The sequence below is a fragment of the Nicotiana attenuata genome, chromosome 8 (genome assembly GCF_001879085.1).
Source record: "Nicotiana attenuata strain UT chromosome 8, NIATTr2, whole genome shotgun sequence".
In the NCBI taxonomy this organism is placed as follows: domain Eukaryota; kingdom Viridiplantae; phylum Streptophyta; class Magnoliopsida; order Solanales; family Solanaceae; genus Nicotiana; species Nicotiana attenuata.
The window spans coordinates 7730506-7749454 of NC_031996.1; the positions used below are offsets into that span (position 1 = coordinate 7730506).

The 18949-nt window shown below is 35.2% G+C and overlaps 2 protein-coding genes across 3 annotated transcripts; one reads left to right on the forward strand and one right to left on the reverse strand.

The window, feature by feature from the left end:
• Nucleotides 666-7890, forward strand: LOC109230837 (DNA damage-inducible protein 1). The gene is made up of 16 exons (XM_019396289.1): nucleotides 666-978; nucleotides 1123-1155; nucleotides 1718-1851; nucleotides 2007-2115; nucleotides 2613-2729; nucleotides 3417-3482; nucleotides 4246-4308; nucleotides 4395-4439; nucleotides 4529-4590; nucleotides 5432-5525; nucleotides 6120-6212; nucleotides 6312-6381; nucleotides 6464-6534; nucleotides 7103-7154; nucleotides 7393-7421; nucleotides 7553-7890. Exons 1-16 carry the CDS (start codon nucleotides 913-915, stop codon nucleotides 7679-7681), a joined length of 1233 nt encoding a protein of 410 aa, XP_019251834.1. The 5' UTR covers nucleotides 666-912; the 3' UTR covers nucleotides 7682-7890.
• Nucleotides 9204-18668, reverse strand: LOC109230838 (uridine kinase-like protein 3). 2 transcript variants are annotated; one of them, XM_019396290.1, is made up of 15 exons: nucleotides 18480-18668; nucleotides 16481-16631; nucleotides 15543-15634; nucleotides 14894-14963; nucleotides 14212-14330; nucleotides 13848-13944; nucleotides 13106-13185; nucleotides 12689-12883; nucleotides 12448-12531; nucleotides 12290-12350; nucleotides 10903-10963; nucleotides 10149-10242; nucleotides 9961-10033; nucleotides 9734-9816; nucleotides 9204-9637 (listed from the first exon to the last, which is right to left on the reverse strand). In XM_019396290.1, exons 2-15 carry the CDS (start codon nucleotides 16614-16616, stop codon nucleotides 9488-9490), a joined length of 1395 nt encoding a protein of 464 aa, XP_019251835.1. In that variant the 5' UTR covers nucleotides 16617-16631; nucleotides 18480-18668; the 3' UTR covers nucleotides 9204-9487. The 2 variants fall into 2 exon arrangements, with proteins under 2 accessions (XP_019251835.1, XP_019251836.1); XM_019396291.1 differs by lacking the exon at nucleotides 9734-9816 and having other exon boundaries at nucleotides 9628-9707.

The window sequence follows — 18949 nt, forward strand, 5'->3', positions numbered from 1 at the left end:
AATTGTAATAACTTCTCACTTTAGTAACTTTAACTAAAGCAACATTTTCACAGCTTCTCAAACTCTCTACGAATAGGTTAGATATAACATTTTTAGAAAAATATGTGTACATATGTATTTTTGTGTAAAGAACTTATTAAATTGTACGTATAAATCAAGGCATTTGCATGTATAGATTACGTGCTCCCATTTTCACACATGTATATGCCACGATGATTATATACAGGTAAACGATATGTAAGTGATGAATTAGTTGAAGTGCAAGTTAACTCAGATAATATCGACATTAAAAAAACAAGAATTACATAAATAATTGTCTATTCAAACTTAAACTAAGAATAACTGACGTACGTACATATATATATATATATATAATCAATATATAATTTATGTATATGTCTAAAAAAAATAATTAGCAAACATTAACAAAAATGGAAAGAAAAAAGTAAGAGGGAAGGGGGATTTGGTGTTTGTGTGTGTGGGATGGGGGGTTACGGGGAAGGAGTATGGGGAATTTTTCCTGTAATTTTGGTTGAAATTTCATTAGTATGTAATTTTTGTGAGAGTTTTAGAAATATAAAAAAAGTAAAATACGCTAATTGAAGTAAATAAAACTAATAAATTGTAGTTAAAAATACTACTTCTGAAGCGTATTGCAGAAATGTTACTACTGAAGGATGTTAGTGAATGCGACTTATGCATTTACTGAATGCGACTTATAACTTGTGAGCTGTTTTGGCTATCGTACAAGCAGTCCTTCAAATTCATCCCTCCAGCGAAAAGCTGGATATTGGGAATACCAAACGGAGTTCGAAATTTCTTCGGCAATAAGAAACGACAACAGCGCCGGAGAATTGACATCGAAGTCCTTTCAAGTAACTGTTCATCAGTTCCTAACTGAAATCGTGGAAGATGAAGATCACTGTAATGACAACTGACGAACAAATCGTTACTCTCGATGTCGATCGTGATGAATCTGTATAATTCACTCTCATTAGTCTCCTTTTCCATTTTTTATATATAATTTTAATAGCAGGCCTAAAACCCTAAGTTTTGCTGATACATTTGGATCTTAAAGTTTGTTTTTAATGCTGAAGATGTTTGTGATTGTGTGTACTCCAGGTAGAGAACCTGAAAGCTCTACTGGAAGTTGAGGTTAGTTTTTTTTTTTTTTTTTTTTTTCATTTTATACGACACGGTGATTATGTGTGTGTGTGTGTGTGTTTGTTTGTTTATACGGTGATAATAGAAGAAAACTTAAATAAACAGTTGAAAGTTAGTTCGATAGAGAAAACACTATGTCAAAGTTCAAATTTTGATTAGTAAATGAATTTGAATTCTGCAAAGTTGTGAAAGTTATATACAATAATGTAGTTGATGGAATTGTGTCAAACGATTTGGAAAATTGGTAGATATGAACTAAGAGAATATAAAAGGATTTAAATTATGTACACCGACTGTGTAAAGTCAGTAATTTTAAACCCAGGTTAGTTACCACTATTACCAGATTACAATAAATGTTTGTCTAGCAATGTACCTGTAATTGCATACTGAGTGACCTGATTGTGTAATTTTTTCCCACCGTCAGTGTAAAGTAACTCAAAATAAAATGGAAGAGTAACATATCTATTGTGGTGGAATTATATATATATATATATATATATATGTTATCGCTTACTTTTACAATGAGTGTTGTGTATATGTGTTGGATGAGCAGACACAAGTGCCTCTTCAGCAGCAGCAGCTTTTGTACAATGGGAGGGAAATGAGGAATTCTGACAAACTGAGCGCTCTTGGCGTTGGTGATGGAGATTTAGTGATGATGGTGTCTAGTGCAGCATCCTTGTCTAGGTGCATTTTCGGCTTATATCGCTTTTGTTCATGTTTTGTTATTTTATTGGCTGTTTATTGTCCCATGTTGTTACCCTTTGCCCATTTGCTCTGCCATATCCTGCAAATTCATCTCGTCTTTCATCTTCTGCTAACAATAGATAAATGCATTTCAGTGCACCTGCAAATGACTTGAGCTTCAAGCAAGATGGATCTGCTGTAAATCCTGCAGCTTTCCAACAACACTTGAGAAATGATTCCAATTTGATGGCCCAACTTTTTCAGGTGGAGCAAGTTAGCCTTTTTTTTTTCCTTTGGTAAACAATTTAAGAAAGAAATCAATCTCCAAAGGCATTGCTGTTTTCAACGTATGACCTGCTCAAAGGTTTTTAACTATAAGCACCCATACATTTCCAATTTGATGTATTATTTAACACCTCCCCGCTAATGACTTCATCACGACCTTATAGGTATGAAGGATTAGTTATACTTTGAAAGGAAGTTATATTTTGTGGGTTCTTCTCATACTTTGCGATTTTGTTGGACTGGTATGATTTTTAAATGATTGGTAATGATGACTTCATCATGATCTTACATATGCACAATGAGGGATTAGTTAGATTTGGAGAGGAAAGTTTCATATGCATTCTGATGGATTCCTCTTATTATTCTGATGTGGACATGTGATCCATTAATTTTGTTCTCGTCCGCTCCACTTTGTGGCTGGTTTGCAATGTAGCACAGAGGTCCCATGAGCCTGTATATGATGTTTGAACTTGCAGAATGATCCTGAGTTAGCACAAGCTGTCCTCGGGAATGACCTAAATAAGCTGCAAGACCTTCTGCGCCTGCGTCATCAGCACAAATCAGAGCTACGGCGTCGTCAAGAAGAGGAGATGGTCAGGAGCTTCTATTGCTAAATTGCTATCTTTTTCTGTATATTGTAATTTACTTGTCATCCACAATCTTGAGAGTCCCATGTTGATTGTTTCATAATTACTTGCTAAAAGATGTCGTGGAATTGAAAGCTAGTGATTGGTTGTAAAGAAGAGCAGAATGCGAAATCTCCTTATGCCACATTTTGAGAACAGTTATTTTGTTTGCTCCATCTAGGATCGTGTGCTTTCTTTTATGGCAAGGTCACAATTATCTCGTAATATCTACTAAGAATGTGACATTAAGGAATTGGCAGAGGCTTTTGAAGGTGTTCTGCAAAGTTATGTGATCCTTTTTGATATGACAAAGACCATATAACTTCGGAGAACATCTTCAAAAGCTTGCAAAGTTATGTGATCAGGCTTTACACTTTGTTTTTGCTATCTGAGGTCTGAACCTTTGCCCCTAGCATATATGAAATAGGCAGGATAGCTCAATATTTCTTAACCATTTGATCTAAATGTTTCTAATTCTAACTTCTTTTATAGACATCTGAAAATTTTGTTTCCTTTGGTGGGACGTGCCCACTCTGATATGCATTAACTGGAATGATTAAAGAGGATTCATATAGCCAACCCAGCTAATTCGGGATTGAGGATTAGTAGATTGATTGACATTCATTGATTAATCTACATTATGTTGAATTATAGGCACTGCTTTATGCCGATCCATTCGATGTCGAGGCGCAAAGGAAAATAGAAGAAGCAATTCGCCAGGTTAGTTCGACATAATAAGTTTTGTCATCATTATTGTTTTCAATTAAAATTATCTTTTATTTTTCTTTTCTATGTATTCTTTTGTCGACATTTACATTGGCAGAAGTGTACCAGGTGATGTTCCGGAAACTGTTTCAAGTTATTAGCATAAGCGTTCCATTTGTTACATTCTTTTATTTCGATATGGTTTTTTTCCGCGTGAATGGACCATAAACAGTCATTCTTGCTCTTTTTTCTAGTATTTTTCTGAAAGTGCATTAGTTTAAGCACGACTTACCATTGGAATAGATAAATATATTGGCAAATGTCTGAAATAACTTCTTCAGTAGGACATTTGTTATTTGATCTCATATTGATTTGGCGAAGTTAAGTGACTTTTATATTGAGACACTCGAATACGAACTAATGACGTTCATTTAAATGAGGATTGTATCCTTTCCTACTAGCGCCTCTTGCAGTCATTTGTAGCTTTTGCTTGTTGATTTTTGACGACAGAGTCTGTGGAACTTGTAGTTGATTTGATTGATCAATATATGTAGAGGACTAATATAGCCAAGATTCACATAGCCGATCCCAACTAATTTGGATTTGGACCTAATTGATTGATTGGCTGCCAGAGTTTGTGGAACTGTATTTTCCCTTTTACCTTATAGTAGTTCTCTTTCATTGCGATGTCTTTACCGAAAAATGCAAAATATCCAATATGCAATGGAAGTTAGGTCTAGTTGTGTTAGAGCTTTTCCATGTTTTGCATATTTTCCAGAAAGGAATTGAAGAAAACTGGGCAGCAGCATTGGAATACAATCCTGAAGCTTTTGCAAGGGTGGTATGTAAAACTACCTCATGCCTTTCAAATATTGATTTTCTCTGTGGTTTTAATGAAGCTGGGTTAACTTTTATGGCTGATTTCAGGTTATGTTATACGTTGACATGGAAGTAAATGGTCATCCTCTAAAGGTAGGGATTTTGATTTGGATGTGCTCCATCTTCTTGGTACATCTTGTTACTTTTGGTTGAGTGGGATATTATCTTTCTCTTTGGTTTAGGCTTTTGTGGATAGTGGAGCTCAGTCAACAATTATATCTAAAAGCTGTGCAGAACGTTGTGGGTATGATTTACGAGGCTGTGCTGTGTTGTTTATAGTAACTTGTTTGATCCTTTTAATATTTTATTAGCACAATTGATTATTAAAGCAATCATAGTACCTTTCTTTATCAAAAAAATTATTAAATTGCAAACATAGAAATTGATGAGTAGTTTTAGTCGGAGATATGTTTTTACCATATCAAAGAAATAAAGTCAGAGATATAAGAAGAGTTTCTCTCATTTTTGTTCTTTTTTATTTATGAAATTTAACAATGAGGTATGTTGTTGAAAAATTCGTATTCTAGGACAGAAGAATAACAATAGGCATATTAAGGATTCAACTTGAACTGTAGAAGCACAAAAGAACTAGTGCAACATCTTCTCCTGCTGTAATCTGTTTGACACTAAGATTGCATGCTTTTCATCGACATGCTATGATGCTTCAAGGCCATTCCGGATCGTTTTTAGCTCTGAACGTTTAGGGTTACTTTTTGATATCTGTTGTCTATTATAAGATTTCAGAACTATCTTTAAAATTATAATACAACCCAGGAGGCATCCATTAGCTTGATGAGGAGGCTGAGTGAATAACTAATAAGTTCATAGGGTAGAAGGGCGGGCCCATTATTCACCGAGTTTCAAACCGTATGCCGTTGGCCCTTGGTTATTTCTCGATTATCAAAAAGTAAAAGTTTATGGGCAATACATTAGTCAGTTTGATATTCAGGGGTTTTGGTTTTATTTACCGTAAGAATAATGTAGTAATAAATGTAACAGGTGTTTGTTGCTGGCTTATTGTTTTTCCAGAAATAGGCTAGCCCTGAAGATCTGTTAACTATCACTGCTGACCCGTTCTCTTGCAGATTGTTGAGGCTATTAGATACACGCTATAAGGGCATTGCTCATGGAGTTGGTCAATCAGAGATACTAGGTCGTATTCATGTTGCTCCAATCAAGGTTTGTTGCTTCCTTGGAGCTTATGGGCTATCTTGCAATCTTGTGTCTGTACTTCAAGTGCATTGACGGTATATAATAGATGCTGCTGTTCTACTGATGAGTTCTTTCTATTCTCATGCACTGCCCGGAAAATTAAATAGAGTGATTAAAAATCTGCTGCTATGAAATGCTTTCCATATTCTGCTCTTTCAGTTTCTGTACTATACTATTTCTTAGTAATGCAATTTTTATGATCTGGATTACTGATGCTAAGAATCCTATCTATAGAGCTTAGGAGTCTAAAACTTAAATAAGCTACATGCTAACCTTTCTGCAGAACTTGTAGCTATAAATAATAGTCAAGTAATTACTAATAATATGCCAGCTGTAAGTAATTTTAGCTTATTGGCCATTTGCTTTAAATCAATCTGTCTGATGACTTGTCTCAGTAATCAGTTGGTGATAATTACTTGTTCTACCCATAATACATGAGGATTAAATTGTGCAACCAGGCACATATGCATTCGTTTTAGTAAATGAAAAGCTGTCAAAGTAACAAAAAAGATGCATGTTAACATGTTTCACTTCAATTTGCTAAACTCTTAACTATGGCAGATTGGGCAAATATTTTACCCTTGTTCTTTCGTGGTGCTGGATTCTCCCAATATGGAATTTCTCTTTGGACTTGACATGCTTCGCAAACACCAGGTTGACTTTCTTTCCTTGCTTGTAACATCTTTTTCTTTTCTGTTCTTATCTTTTCTTTTCAACACGTCTTTATAAGTTGACGGTAATGATCTTTTGCAGTGCATGATTGATCTGAAGGAGAATGTTCTGAGAGTTGGTGGAGGGGAGGTTGCTGTACCATTTCTACAAGGTTGGTGATGCCTCCTGGTTACTTTTGTACTGGATAGTACTACCTTTGAGCTTTTACTAAGTTTGTCTACATCAAATTTCAGAGAAGGACATTCCTGGTCATTTTCTTGATGAGGAGAGGTTTGCCAAGGAGGCTTCGAGCTCAGGAGCCCAGGTAAAGGCATTTTTTTAATATAATGATTTTTTCCAGACTCAACATTATTATCTTTCCTTTTTCATTCTCTGAAAGTGGGTTCATGGGACGAGATTGGGGCTTTACTTTTTGCGGCCTATAGTTTTATGCGAGCAATAAATGAACAACAAATATGACGTATATCAGCTTCAAAATAGGTCAAGAGCTAACACTGTACAAACTTGAGTGCAAGTCGTGGTGATATGCACTCTCCGCCATAAAAGATAAAGTTGATTCTGAAATTAATGAAATCATTGATGAAATGATTGCCTAGGATTGCCCTCTTTCTCTTTACAATTTTGACATTCTTGATGGAATTTTCTCGTTTTCCTGGGGTTGAGGTTGTTTGCTCTAAAGATTGTGCAAGATGTTATCCTACAATTTGAAATTTCTAAGGTCGTCAAGCCCTTTCATAATCTGTTATGGTACCTTTGTTCTCTAAATATTCATATCAGATATTTTGACCTTCTAGGAGCAGTGCTGTTTCCTTGAGTTTTTGTTTTCTGACAAGGCAGCAGTGCTAAACTTGATTCTTTTTCTTGCTGTACAGGCAACACCTGGAGCTAAGGAGACGACTGGTCCTGCAAAAGGAGGTCCTTCCGGTTAGCTTCAACTTCCAAATCGTATTTGTGAATTCCATTTCAACTGTCTGTCATCTGGACTGTTCCGCCACACCCAAGGATTCAAATTCCTTACAATAATTTGCTTAACATGATCTAGGAAGAGTCAGCAAGATGACATGAATTTTCTTTCTATTTTACTTTTGGTTGTTTCCACATCTATCTTTATTTCTCTTCTGAATTTCATTTACTTATAGTTCAACCTTGTCTTGGTCCACAGGAAGCGCCGCCCCTGGGAATTCGACACAGGTAAATTAGAGATTAATTTGCTCCTTGACAGCCTGCATAAATTTGTTGTTCCTTTGAATAAATATAGTCATTGTTAAGTAGAACAGATCTTTTATGGTCTTTGTGCTACTTTATTAATATTTTTTCTGCAGGGAACTGAATTTGAAGCCAAAGTTGCAAAGCTTGTTGAATTAGGGTTTGGGAGGGATGCAGTGATACAGGCTCTGAAGTTTTTTGATGGTAACGAAGAACAAGCCGCCGGATATCTATTTGGGGGTTGATCATCTCTTTTCTGTCATAGAATTAACATCTGTGGCTTAATTTATGTACTCACAACATTTTTTGGATTTTAGCAATGACTGCTTACAACTATTGCATTCAAATTTGTTTATGAAATTATATTGTTGGACACAAACTTAACCTTGCTTTTCCTGCTTGGGTTGCAACGCTATGATGAATTGAAGGAGTGGAATTCAGAGTGATTTATTAAGTTCTGTGGTTGGTTGAACGTTATATTAAACCTAATGCATGCTAATAAATTAGCTTATTTCCAAGTTTATCTGTGATTCGGTTTCCATAATTTACATTTAATCACTCAAAAGTATGACTTAGAGCTCTTTTGGTACGAAGGATAAGGAATAATTAATCCCGGGATTAAATTTAAGAAGAGTTTATCCCATGTTTGGTTGGTAGAAAACTGCGGTATAATTAATCCCGGGATTGTAGTATTTTTTTTATCCCCATAGAACGGTGGAATAACTAATCATAGGATAACTAATCCTTGAATAACTTCTTTCCAACCAAACGACCCCTAAGTAGTTAATAAAGTCAATTGAAAACCATAAGGTTTTGGGTTCAGAGTTGTTTATTTCAAGAATAGGCTGGACCACCCAGCTGTACCCTTTTCCGTTATAACTAGGAAAGAGAGGTGCATGATCTCGCGAATTACTTCTGAATAAATTCAGAAATTATATGTAAGAACCATAGCATTTCGCGATTTATTGGTAAATCGATTTTGATTCTCTATTAACCAATAATGTGGAACTATTAACATGGTTAAAACAAACTGTTTGAAGTCTAGACGCAGCATGGTACTCTTTCTACCACTATGTTAATATAGAGGTGGTTTCAAAATAAATATTTTATCATAGGATACTCATATTGATAAAATGATTTGAACCACTTATTGTAAATTGTAAAAACGGGGATTTTACCCCCTTTATCTAATGCTGAATCGACGACCATAAGGTTTTGGGTTCAAATCTACCCTAGACAAAGACACCAAGTGATGTAAATCACTTAATGTTTTTGGTGGTAGAATTACCTAACTACTACTAATTTTTTTCATTTTTTTACTCCCAAGAATATAAATATATAATTACTGTTACTTGATTGTACACACCTTCAATTAGATAACTTCTCTCTCAATTGTGTTTCATAATTTCTCTTTTTCTCTCTTTTCCAGTGTTAAGGAGTTGGCCTATTCTCATTTTTGCTCAAAAAAGGAAAAGAGGAAAAAGAAAAAGGCTCCTTTTTGTTTTCTCTGGAACTGGTTCAACATAACCCTTTAAAATTTGAATATTACAAAATGGTCCTGGAAAGATCCTTCGTATTTTATTTCATATCTTTTACGTATAAAAATAAAATATCTTTAAAATATTTGACATAAAATTAGTAACTTTTTTTGTAATAAGCCATAAAAACTACCAAGTCGAAACTTCCACATTGTCTGGATATGTCTCGAATTGTCAATAGTTTGATAGGTTAAAGTGTTAAACATTAGTTACACCAAGAAATCAGGAATTTCGCTTAGTTATTCAAGATTTAAGAAGTAAATACCATATTGTCCGGATACTGTAGTAATTCATATCAAACCCATTTTAATGCATTTCTTACAACTCCTAAAGAAAACTCGTGTGACCAAATGTACAAAAAGTTTGAAAATCGCATTTCCAGTGCAACTGTAGTCAAATACAATCTCATAATGTCCAGAGCCTTAACACATTATTAGTTAATCATGCTCAACTGACTGGTTACATCTCTCACGCGATTGAGAGATAGAGAGGGGCGAGCCACCAGCCTAACGTTTAGTCATCGTCTGTGCCAAAATACCTGTCACCAAACTCGCCCATTCCAGGAATAACACGAAAATCATCGTTCAAACCATTTTCTATCTCAGATGTCACGATCTTTATTCTTGGAAAACGCTTACAGACCACATGTACTCCTTGGGGTGCCTAGTTTAAGGATACAAGTATTAATTCCACTAATTCTGTTGTAATATAAGCTCCGCATATTTATACTTCCCTGTATGGATGAACCAGTAAACTTACAGAAATAAGATTGAGGAATAAAATATTGGACTCGGGAACTCCCTTCTTTAACAGTAAAGAAATAGCTTGAACTGCTGAATTCCCTGAAGATTGTCACGTATAGGCTTTAGCTTACACATTCGCTTGTTAAGAACATTTTTCATGATGTAGTGCATCTATACATTTTGTGTGCATTGAGAGTCAAGGTCAGTCACGTGATGTCAAGGGTTTGTTGAAAATAGACTAACCTGTGCCAAGGATAGGATCCAGCAAAAGGACATGCCTTTCTGCAATATCTTCTGGTAGTTTTTCATAGATCAGCTGCATTATTATTCATGCAATAAATGAAAAAAGGCATTACAAACTAACAAAAAAGAAAAAAAGAAAGAAAGCAAATACCAATATAAAGATTCGGGAGGACAAGCAAATCGCTAACCTGCTGACCATTGTCGCCCTCTCTGTGGATAAGAATCTTGCCTATCTTGATACCCTTACAGCATGCACGCAACGCATTCTCCATACTCTCTCCACTGTGCAAAATTAGAAATTCTTATGGCAAGTAAAGAGAACATAGTAATCCCTAAATCTTATACTGAAGGCAGAAAGAAGCAAGCAAGGACATTTCTAACGAATTAAAGTAAAATGTTTCAACATACCAAAGGATGATGATTAGGTAAACCCCCATATACATTCAACAACATTAAATGGGTTGACATTCTACTTCGACTTATTAGCAATACATATTGTAATTCTTAATTTTTCCGAGATTAACACAACAAATCTAAATATCGACTAAACTGACTAAACTGCAAACTAGTAAATATTTTGCATATCTATTTCCTACACTAGAAGAAAAACGAACCCCCATTTATGTAAACCTTTTTAGGTGACATTTACTCTTAACATTATAAATCTTGATCTTCTCAGTGTAACATGTATTCATCTTGAGAATTCTAGAATGAAGCTTTGCCACATTAAATATCAAACCATCAAGTTTCTCAGAAGATAGTGTCTCTTATTTTTTTTTTTTTGATAAGGAACAAAAATCAATCGCGTGATAGATTATCTTAAATAAATTATATGTATTAACATAAAGGATATTTAGACTGTTACAAGAATAGAAAGTCCTTCCTAAGTCCCGCATTTTTACCTCATGTATGAAGAAATCAAGGGAGACGAGCAATAATTACCTTCTAATTACAGAGACACCACATAACCTCTTGCAAAAATCTACACCGCTGTATACAGATCCTGCATTCAACAGAGGTGGATTTATTTAAGCATATCTTTTCATGCTCATCGAAACAGGAGCTAACTTGGGATATCAAGAAGAGCAAAGTCCAAGAATAAACATGAGTAAAATCTTGAATCAAAAAATGACAATATTGGCTAATAGTCAATGCAGGTCTTGGTAAGCAAGAAGTTCACCACAGTTTGCAATCATTTAGCTGACCTGAAAGATGACAGGTAAATACATCTCAACTAGACATCAAAACTGGAAAGAGACTAGTTTTTATCCAAGTAAATTCATGAAACCCAAGCTGCCACCATAGATAATACGGATTGAAGTAGCTAAGCAACTGTGAAATTCGAAGACATTAATCAAGTGCTGAAAATTTACCAAAATAAAGGATTGAAACTTAACAAATTACCATGGTGTTGATACTACTAAACGGAGCATCAAGAAAATGTGTTTGCTAAGCTGCTATGGTCAATAGTCTTTCAAATGATAAATCACATTCACGACAAAGTAGCATTATTGACTCTCTATAAAAGGAATATCAAGCGGCAAAATATAGCATCAATTATCCCAAGAGAAGCTTTCATTTAATATTGCCCACACTCCACATGGTATCCGATGCATCTCCTATGATGTAGCTCGGATGCGATTATTTTGAGTTTTTGACATGTCAGTAGCGATGCACTCCTAATATGGGTGACAGCATTTTCAACACAAGTAAAAAACATTGTGAGTCGACATTGAATCGGCCTTGTCCCTTCTAATTATGATTCCTCTGACACTTTGCAGTACCGATTGATATTTCAAACCATGGCTGCTGCTTACTTCTTAGAGGCTAGAGCATATCAAATATGCCAACAGTTTTCCTGATAGATTATTTTTTCAAAATAGTAACCCAGTCTCTCTTGAGTGTAGGTAAAACTGATTAAGGAAAAAAGGATATACATGAAATAAGACAAAAGAGCTCTATTACAATGCTATGATGAATCCAAAAGACCAACCAATTAAAAACAATCACTTCTAAATGTTATGGAACCAGGAAAACATATCAGCCCATGGTGAGGCGGAGCCAGGATTTGAAGGTTCCATCACTCGTCTTAGTTACTGGGTTCACAATTAAATATTTGCACATATTAATGGATTTCCTAATACAATACAGGGTCTAAGCAAAAGGCCAAAAGCTATTGTGTTCGTCACAACCTGTACCTAATACTCTAGGTCCGCCCCTGAGCTCACATTCTATGGAAACCACAAATAGATTGATTGAAATACAGTGACATAATGAACATTTAAAATCAAATTCATATCTAATATTGCACTATGGGATAGCTGCTTACCAGTTGGAGTGATCACCTGTTTTTCTGTAAACGGCAGATGGCCTAGTCCATGTTCAACAACCTGGTACAGTGAGGAAGAACTTTGATAGATAAGGGGAAAGCTTTCACTTGTCGAAAAACTTGTTAACTTGATCACCGTGCAAGAAAGAAAAACTTACCAATCGAATCAATCTATCAGCATAGAACACAAAATCATGCTTTGTCGTCTGTGCATCACGGATAAGTGTATGCATGCCACGTATCTGAATGAAACAAATAATAATGTTAGAAGAAAATAAAAGGTCGATCTCAAAAAAAGGAAAAAGGACTTCAAGATGAAGAGGCACAGATAATTGGCAAGATGCAGCTGAAACAGATGGGTGCTAAAACATATCTATAATAACAAGATGAAAATGGCACCTGGAAAGTAGATTGAATAACGTATAAGTTAGGATATATTTTACAAAGATCATGTTGACCAAGTTTCGTCCTGATATGTTGCACAATCAAATCAATAGCAACATGATTGTCTCCTCCCCGGGGAATTATTATGTCAGCATACTTCTTTGTTGGAAGAATGAAGTCATCAAAAGCCGATTTGACAAACTTGGAGTACTGCGCAAAGAATACATTACGTTATTCGTGAAAGAGAAACTATCAGTTTTAACAATGGGAATTTTGTTAGAAGTTGGGAAATACAAAAAATTTGATACCTTGACAAAAGATTTGCCAATAACAGCAAAAAATGAAAAAGAGAAGAAATCCTCTAGATACATATGAGAATGCAAACACAGTTAGCTCACAAGTTCTTGAAATAAGCTATAAAGATCAAGTAACCTGATCAAGTACTGTAGCGATATCTCTACCCTTTTCAGCAGTATCACGTCTTATTCTCCTTGCAAGCCGTACATCAGCATCTGCACTGAAAATTTTAAATTATGAAACCACAAAAGTAGAGAACTCACAATAGATGTCTTATACATGGAATGAAACAACAAGCAGAAGTTATATCCTCGTGATTAAGACTAAATCAGATCGAACGTTAGGAAGAGCTGACAATAGTTGCAAAACAAAAAGCTGTGCAGAAATAAGTAAAATAACTCCGATAATCCGCTTCAATATAGTATTGTAGTATTCCTAATTTCCTATTTCTACATTCTTTTTTTCTTCTCTAGAGACCAAATGAGGTCTAAGCAAATACTAGGACCAAAAATTTCAAGTTTTTGAAGTTTGGTGTTATCTTTTTTTTTTTTTTTAAAACCGTGGTGTCCAGGACAACTTGCGCGCATCTCGACTAGTTCCACGGGCTACCTACCACCTCCCACCAACAACAGGTACCAGATAACTCTATCCACCAAGACTTGGATAGATGGGAAGAAATCACCTAGTGTTTTTTTGCCTCTGCTGGGATTTGAACTTGAGACCTCATGGTTCTCACCCACTTCATTGAACACTAGGCAACACCCTTGGGTGCAAGTTTGGTGTTATCTTTTTAGATAAAACAACTGAAAAGAACAAGATGCATAAGCATTACTCTAATATAAGAAAAAGATATATCAAAGAAAGGAGAGGAAAGAACCTGTATCTACAAATATCTTCATACTCATCAGATCTCGGACACGAGGATCATGAAATATCAGTATACCTTCCAAAATTATAACATCCGAAGGATTGACCTACCAAGTATTTTAAGTCAAAGTGGTTAATGACACTTATTAGATAATTCGGCACCCAAAATTAAAATTAGCCACAGGCAATAGCGTGAGTATCTATGCTCCAACTCATTGGAATGTTATCTTTCTCCTTTTCTTCCTTGTTTTCCCTTTGAGGAGGGTTTGGATCTTAGATAGGGAAAGAAACTAGGTTGGTCTCTATGTAACAGTACAAGCTGAAATGAAAGGGGAAAAAAAGAAGAGGAAAATGCCATGCTAGAAAGAAATTACCCGTCGAAGGGGGAATACATCATTTTTGTAACTCTTAAAATCATATTTTGGAATATCCACAGCTTGCCCATGCTTCAATTTCTCCATCACACGCAACAATAACTCGGTATCAAATGCATCTGAATAAAGCACAATAATTAGAAAGACGCATAAAACTTAGTCCACATATTATTCTAGAAAATAGAACGGCTTTTAAATATTTCTAAAACTAAGTACATATTCTTATTAAGTAATTTCTCCGAAATGTCTCCGGGTGCGTGTCGGGTCTTCCAAAAGTAATGTATTTTCGGAGGAAACCGACACGGGTGCGGCAACATTTAGGAGAGTCCGCACAACATAAGTGAAAACTAGTACTAGTTTTTCAAATCCTTATTAAGTGATTTTTGGAGTTAACATTTCTTTGGAAGCTATAACAAATTGTTTATGAGGAATTTCTAGTAAGATTAAAGACTTTAAGTCCTCATGGCTGAACCACAATCAACTTTGCAGTTTCTGGCAAGTCACAAATCTTTGCAGTTTCTGGCAATCTTTTACAAATTGTATACAGTCAACTGCCAGAATGATAAAATGGATGGTTGGCAATGATTCACCATGGAAAAAGATATCTTTGTTTCTCTGAGGAACTAAGACATAAGCAATTTTACCTGTGTATTCAATTCAGATAATAAAGAACTAGACTAACCTGGATGGTCGAAGTTGTACTCATGAACTTTTGTGAGTTCTTCTGGTGTCAAATTGTGATAAAAAGAATCCTGCCAATTGAAACATAAGTCAGACAAATCGGTGTTTGAGTTTTGGCAGGCTATACATCATTTTTTTTTCAAACTTAAGACAAATATAATGCAAGAGCACTGAAAAGTTGTGGAAAACAGACAATTTAAGATGCAAGTTAAATTCCCTCAAGTTACACATTATTGTCATAGAATACAGGGGTGCGATAGAACTAGTACATGGAATAGCCATAAACCACCAAGTCATAAGAAAAAAGAATTGGATACTGAGCTTACGAATAATTAGATTTTATAATTTTAGCTTGATTAATATATCTTTTACAAAATTTGAAAGAAAATTAGAGATAGCCCGCCCTAGGAAAGTATGGAATAGGACCCCAGCTAACCTATGCCTCATCAAGAAGAAAGGTGAAGTGGGTGTTATAAACAAATAGTGAACGTTTATCAGTTAAATAGGAATAGACAACAGAAATAGAGTTCCACCGTTAAAACTGCATAGGAAAAGATTTTGCAGTCTGTTCAAGTGATGAAAGGTGTTTTTTTAGACTCACATAAAAAATAAAAACAAAAGCTTCATCTTCTACTCTGAAGAAAACCCACCTGGTTAACTAGGACAACACGCTGATCGTGAAGCTGATCAATAATCAAATCACAAACTGTTGTCTTGCCCGCTGCAGCACCTCCAGCAACTCCTGCAGGTAAAACATCTTATATAAGCATGCATCAAGCAGAAAACTAAGAGAGCTGTACTGTTCTCAAGTTTACATGAACTGACTAAAATCCCGATGATTCGTTCCCATCTTTAACCATAGCCCTGAGAGATTTTCTCACCGAAGCACACAAACTGCTCTATTGACCAACAATAATATATGCACGCCTCATAGAGAACCTGTAAAGTCTTTCCTTTCATCATTACCTATCTTTTGCTAATTGTAGGAACAAGCACCAGCCAATAAACTTAGAGAAGCAAAGCTCGCGGTATATGTTTCCAGCAAATGCTGAACAAACTCCACAAAGACGACAAATGCATTCCGAGATGCAGGCAGAAAGCAGGATCAAGTACAAAAAATGGTCCAGTCTTTAGTCAGATAAAGTTTTGGTCTGGACTTCTACATCAAACCAGACCCCTCAATCCCAAACAAGTCGGTGTCTGCTATATGAATCCTCATTAACCGTGTTCCCCATTTAAGAGATACCAGTTAGTTGGGAGTATATCTTAGTCATGTTAATACGTTTACTTTAGGTCCTACAACTAAATAATTCTTAAGCAAGCACAATGATTTTCCATCCATCGCCAAATTCAACATCATAATTTTCTCATACAATGTCATCATACATATAAATGTACAGCTTTATTAAGTTTCAAAAATGCAAGGGCCATTAACATCCATCCAAAATGATTTGAATTATGAGTGAAATTAATCGTTCTTCATATACTCGTCGCGAAAAGGTTGAGTAGCTGTCTTAGTTTCACGAGCTAAAGTTAGTTGAGGAAAAGCTCAAGCAACAGCAAGGGATATATTACTGCATCGACATACCAATGACAAAGGGTTGCTTAACACTTGAAGTTGTTGGTTGCTCAATCTCTGAAGTATGTGGTTCTTCTAAATGGAATCCAGAATAATGAACTCCTGATGATGCCTGTATCAAATCTTCAACTGCTTTTGAGCCCATTGATTGATATAGGCTCTGCATTAACGTAACAAGCACGTGATGGAATAAAAGCGTATGAGAAGTATCATACCAACAAAATAAAATAGTCATCCAGATGGTAAATAATATACTTCCAGAATATTCACTTTCCTTTCAAGTTGAAAACAGAAGAAAATGGCCAGACAAGATTCTATATTACTAGTATTTGTTGCTCGTATGATAAACATAGAATATTTGCTCGTGTGTTTCAGAGCAAGAGAAAAGGTTGCCATATGCATTGAGCATATATCTGCATAACTGATAAGCTGCATACTCTTTTAACTGAAAATTGAACATAAATAAAAATTTGCTGAATCATTTCATGCGGCCAAGTCCTACAAAAATTGACTAGCTGCTATGCAAAATATCAGACATATTGGCCTACTATGAGATCTTGTCCAACAAACTCCTTTTTCCTTTTTTTCCTTTGAAAGGTCAAGAACAGCAATGTTCATAATTCATGATTCCTTGACTTAGATACAGATGTTTATACGTCGGTTCCCGCATTAATATAGGGCTACTGGGTTTTTGCTTGTACATATTCATGCGCTTCCATGGTGCACTTTGGATGAATAAAATACATAGTTACTAATTTTAAAACACAGTTCATGATTCTTTGAGATAATGAGCATGCATAAGCATTAATATTCACAGAGATCCAAGAAAAATTTGGTATGTGAAAATCGACCAAATTTAGTAGTCGATCGCTGGAGAAAAATTACAAATCAAAAGTATATGTCCAGATAATAAGCAGTGTGCATTCTAGCCAAATGCAGTTTAGCTCATCCATTGTCAACTCGGTATTAAAGGATAATATTTGTTATCCTTCAGTTTAGGAGTTTGTTGTTAGCTTCCTATTTTCTAGTTTTAGGATTTTGTTAGTTTCCTGTATTCTTGTGTATTCTGCTGCACAAAATCTTATCACATAAGTTTGTTTCACTTTTTATGTATTTCAGTTTGTATCTGATCTATATAAAGAGCATGTTGTTCATGAATAAAATCATCTTTTCCTCTTCTGTATTTCAAAACTTTATACTCTGCACCTTCCTCCTTTTTCCCTAAAGACTTACTTCAGTTTTTCCCTAAACAATCTCTCCAAATCCTATTTACTATGTATCGATTACTCCACCCGTCCACTGTTATGTAAAGTTCAGATTTTTAGTGAATTAAGTACTTTAATAGAGTTTAGAAGGTAGTATCTTTACTGAAGGGGAGCCTTGGAGCAACGGTAAAGTTGTCTCCGTGTAATCTATAGGTCACCGATTCGAGCAGTAGAAGCAGCCGTTAACACTTGCATTAGGTTAGGCTGTCTACATCACACCTCTTGGGGTGCGGCCCTTCCCCGTACCCTGCATAAACGCGGGATGTCTTGTGCACTGGCTACCCTTATCCAAGTTCAAACATCCTCAAATTGAGTACAAATGATCACCCAGAAAATTGAAAGATAATTCAGCACAACTCAGCAGCTAAAAAAAATTCTAAAAATATCACTTCTTTGCCACAACCAACTCACCTAACCCCTAATGAGGGCCCTGGGGGGGGGAGGGGGGGGGGGGGACCAGGAGATTTAACAATAGCAATAAAGATTCTACCTTCTAAACTATATTAAAGTACTTAACTTCAGTAAAAATCTTAACTCTATCATTAAAAAAGGGGAATTTTTTTTTTTTAAACTCAAATCAAAATCTTCAACATATACTTCAACAGATTAAAGATATTCACAAATCAACATCAAGATCCATATCTCCAACACAAATTGAACAGAAAAAAATAAAGCAAAAGTGTGAATGTGAATGCAAAAGTTAAATATAAATATATAGATATGAATCAGATTCTGGAATATACCTTTTTATGACTGAATTCAGCTAAAAAAGAATAATGAGAGAGATAAAATAAGGAACAGTATCTTATGCAGTATCAAAATATATGATTTTTAAGCAGTTTGTTGCGGACCCAAGTGAATTTATAGGGAGAGAAAGTTCAGAGAAGGAGCGTTTTGCTGTATTATTGTGTTGATATTTTTGATGAAATTACAGTGACAGGTCACGGTTTACACTAGATACTAGTTATACCATGTGGTTGCACCAAACCAGGTAAAAAAAAAATCTTTTTTATTATTAATTATTTATATGTTGTTTTAACTTAAAAAATTACTTACTCGATTAATTCAAATTCAAACTCACTAAATGAAAGCTTTTCCTGTCAAGGATCTAAGAGTAAATATTGTACATTATGTTTTTGTTTAACATTTGGCGTGTTCGCCCCACTAATTCAAATTTTTGCTATATGTGGATCATTAAAAGAGGTAGCAGTTT

Coding starts and splice junctions, on each gene's coding strand:
- LOC109230837 (XM_019396289.1), top strand. CDS start 913: ATGAAGATCACTGTAATGACAACTGACGAACAAATCGTTACTCTCGAT. Junction 979..1,122: donor ATGTCGATCGTGATGAATCT/GTATAATTCACT, acceptor TGTGTACTCCAG/GTAGAGAACCTGAAAGCTCT. Junction 6,382..6,463: donor TGCTGTACCATTTCTACAAG/GTTGGTGATGCC, acceptor ATCAAATTTCAG/AGAAGGACATTCCTGGTCAT.
- LOC109230838 (XM_019396290.1), bottom strand. CDS start 16,616: ATGGGCTCAAAAGCAGTTGAAGATTTGATACAGGCATCATCAGGAGTT. Junction 15,635..16,480: donor TAAGCAACCCTTTGTCATTG/GTATGTCGATGC, acceptor TTTTACCTGCAG/GAGTTGCTGGAGGTGCTGCA. Junction 13,186..13,847: donor GAAGATATTTGTAGATACAG/GTTCTTTCCTCT, acceptor TTTTCAGTGCAG/ATGCTGATGTACGGCTTGCA.